Raw genomic sequence first — 2,694 nt, forward strand, 5'->3', positions numbered from 1 at the left:
TAACCTACTGCCTCACCAGCACTCGTAATCAGAGTGGTGTGCCACAGAGGCTTTATGGGAGCAGAAAGCCTCGTCTTTGTCCCACAGAGTAGCTGGTATATTTGAACTGTTGACCTTGGAGATAGCAGTCCAACACTTAATCACTATACTACTAGGGTGCTTTCCTAACAGGATAGAATCTTGTTATACTCTGTCAGTATAGAGGGATGGAAGAACGTTACATGCAGGCCTCAAATCACACCTCAACAAATGGTGATTTCATTCACTCAAGAGTTCTGTTAATGAACACAGCTGAGATCATTTTATCTAGAAAATTTTCTGAGGTGTTACCATATTTCTCTGTACATGCCTGAATGGCACTTTCATGATAACCTGGTTTGGGAGACATAGTTTTCTGTAAACATTTCTTGATACAGTTTGTGTTCCTTGCTTTTATATTTTAAGAAATTGAAACCTTGGACTTCAATGACTTTTTTGATGCAATAGATTTGTTTTCATCATGAGCTCCTTAATTTATTGACATACAGAAAAAGATTGATTTCTTCTTATTTACTCTGTAGGTGTTAGGATTGTGATGTTGTTGTTGTTGTTGTTACGTGCCGTGGAGTCGGCTCCGACTCATAGCAACCCTGTACAGGGTTTCCGAGGCTGTAAATCTTTACGGGAGCAGAAAGCCTAATATTTCTCCCACAGAGCAGCTGGTAGTTTCAAACTGCTGACCTTGCAGTTCGCAGCCCGATTCGTAACCACTATGCTACCAGGGTTCCTTTAGGATTGTGATACACCATAAGAAATCATGGCCTTAACTTTCCTCTGTTCCATGGGATGAAACTAGACATTAAGATATTTTGAAGTTTTGACATACAACATCCCCAGCTATAGAATATGCAATATTACACAAGCAACATTATTTAAAAGAATGCACATTGCTGCTATAACTGGTCTTGCCTAGTATTACCCTAGCAATAACACCAACCGCATGTTGTTTTTTCTGCATATACAGATGTGATGCTTGAGTACATTATGATATATATGTCCATATGTACATGCATTCAAACACCATATGATATATGTATGTGTGTGTGTAAGAGTGTATGTTTTCTATTTGTTTATATTTGATGTGAGATGAGAGTTTCCTTAGAAAACAGAATATTGGTTAGATATTTAACTGAGAGCCATACAGCATATCTGAGCCCTGCAGAGCATGAACAGAGGCAATTTCTTTGTGCTGTTATTACTGATAGTTATTCCTCAGTGTAGATTTGTTTTGCTTTTATGCAAAGCATACTTACCACACTCACATTTCCTTTTTCTTATTTCTTTATGTGAGATAAAATTATAATCACAAAATTCATATATTAATATGAGAGAAAAAAAAAACTGTTTCAAAGGATGTGCAAAGGCTTTGATGCATATAAAAGGAAAATCTCTCAAGTGAAACTCAGAAAGAACTATGGTTAGAGTCTTTTTTATTATTTAGTCTTGTCATGTGCATGCTATTATGCAAATATCTTTAGTACTCTCTCTAGTCAAGTTAGGTTTAGAGTGGATAAATAAAGTACTTTAAAATACAAAAATTGCATCTGGAATGCTCCTAGTTTACAGCAATGAATGCTCATGATGTGCAGACATTATTTCTAGTTCAGTTCACAGGCCAAATTGGGCTGAATAATGTGGCATTTCTAGTCAGGGAAGAATCTAAAATTTATCCCTTGAACCGAAACGCTGACTTATCAGTCTTTTCATGGCATTTTTAATCTCTTTATTTCTCAGTGTGTAAATGGCTGGATTCAGAAGAGGAGTAATGACTGTGTAAAACACAGCAAGAAACTTGTCCACCCAAGTGATGCTGAGTGGCCACAGATAGATGAAGATGCAGGGTCCAAAGAACAGCACCACCACTGTGATGTGAGAAGTGCAGGTAGAGAGCGCCTTTGATGCCCCATCCTTGGAGTGAAGGCGAACAGTTAGGAGGATATAAGTGTAGGAGATCAGCAAGAGAATGAAGCAGGTTGTTGCCAAGAACCCACTGTCGGCATTTATCAGTGCTCCCAGAGTATGAGTATCCATGCATGCTAGTTTGATCACCAATGGGATATCACAGAAAAAGCTGTCCACTACTCTGGGTCCACAGAATGGCAGTTCCAAAATCATTGCCAGCTGACTCATGGCATGCACAAAGCCAATGATCCATGATATCAAAACTAGCCAGAGACACTTTTGTCTACTCATGATGCTGGAGTAATGGAGTGGCTTGCAGATGGCCACATAGCGGTCATAGGCCATTGTCACAAGCAGCACCATCTCACCACCTCCAAAAAAATGCACACAGAGAATCTGACTCATGCAACCCCCAAAGGAGATGGTTTTGTTATCCTTTAGTAAGTCAGTGGTTAATTTAGGGGTGGTGACTGAGGAAAGGCAGAAGTCAATGAATGAGAGATTAGCCAAGAGGAAGTACATGGGGGAATGGAGACGAGCGTCAGAGATGATCAAGAGCACAACCAGGAGATTGCCCACAACAGTCATCAGGTAGAGTATAGAAAATGGCAGTACAAGGAAGGTTTGGAGCGCCGTTGAATTACTAAGTCCACTAAAAATAAACTCAGACACTATAGACTGGTTTGCTTCTTCCATTTAGTTCACTTTGTTGTAATGCAACCCAATGAGGAAGAGATGAACTGAGAACTTCTA

At 39.4% G+C, this 2,694-nt stretch overlaps 1 protein-coding gene across 1 annotated transcript; it reads right to left on the reverse strand.

The window, feature by feature from the left end:
* Positions 1-1,698: 1,698 nt before the first annotated feature.
* On the reverse strand, positions 1,699-2,637 carry LOC102815488 (olfactory receptor 4K15-like). The gene has a single exon (XM_006831916.1). The coding sequence runs from the start codon at positions 2,635-2,637 to the stop codon at positions 1,699-1,701; it is 939 nt and encodes a 312-aa protein (XP_006831979.1).
* Between the last annotated feature and the right edge of the window lie 57 nt (positions 2,638-2,694).

This window comes from Chrysochloris asiatica, unplaced genomic scaffold (genome assembly GCF_000296735.1).
Source record: "Chrysochloris asiatica unplaced genomic scaffold, ChrAsi1.0 scaffold00004, whole genome shotgun sequence".
NCBI classification, from domain to species: domain Eukaryota; kingdom Metazoa; phylum Chordata; class Mammalia; order Afrosoricida; family Chrysochloridae; genus Chrysochloris; species Chrysochloris asiatica.

Coding starts and splice junctions, on each gene's coding strand:
- LOC102815488 (XM_006831916.1), bottom strand. CDS start 2,637: ATGGAAGAAGCAAACCAGTCTATAGTGTCTGAGTTTATTTTTAGTGGA.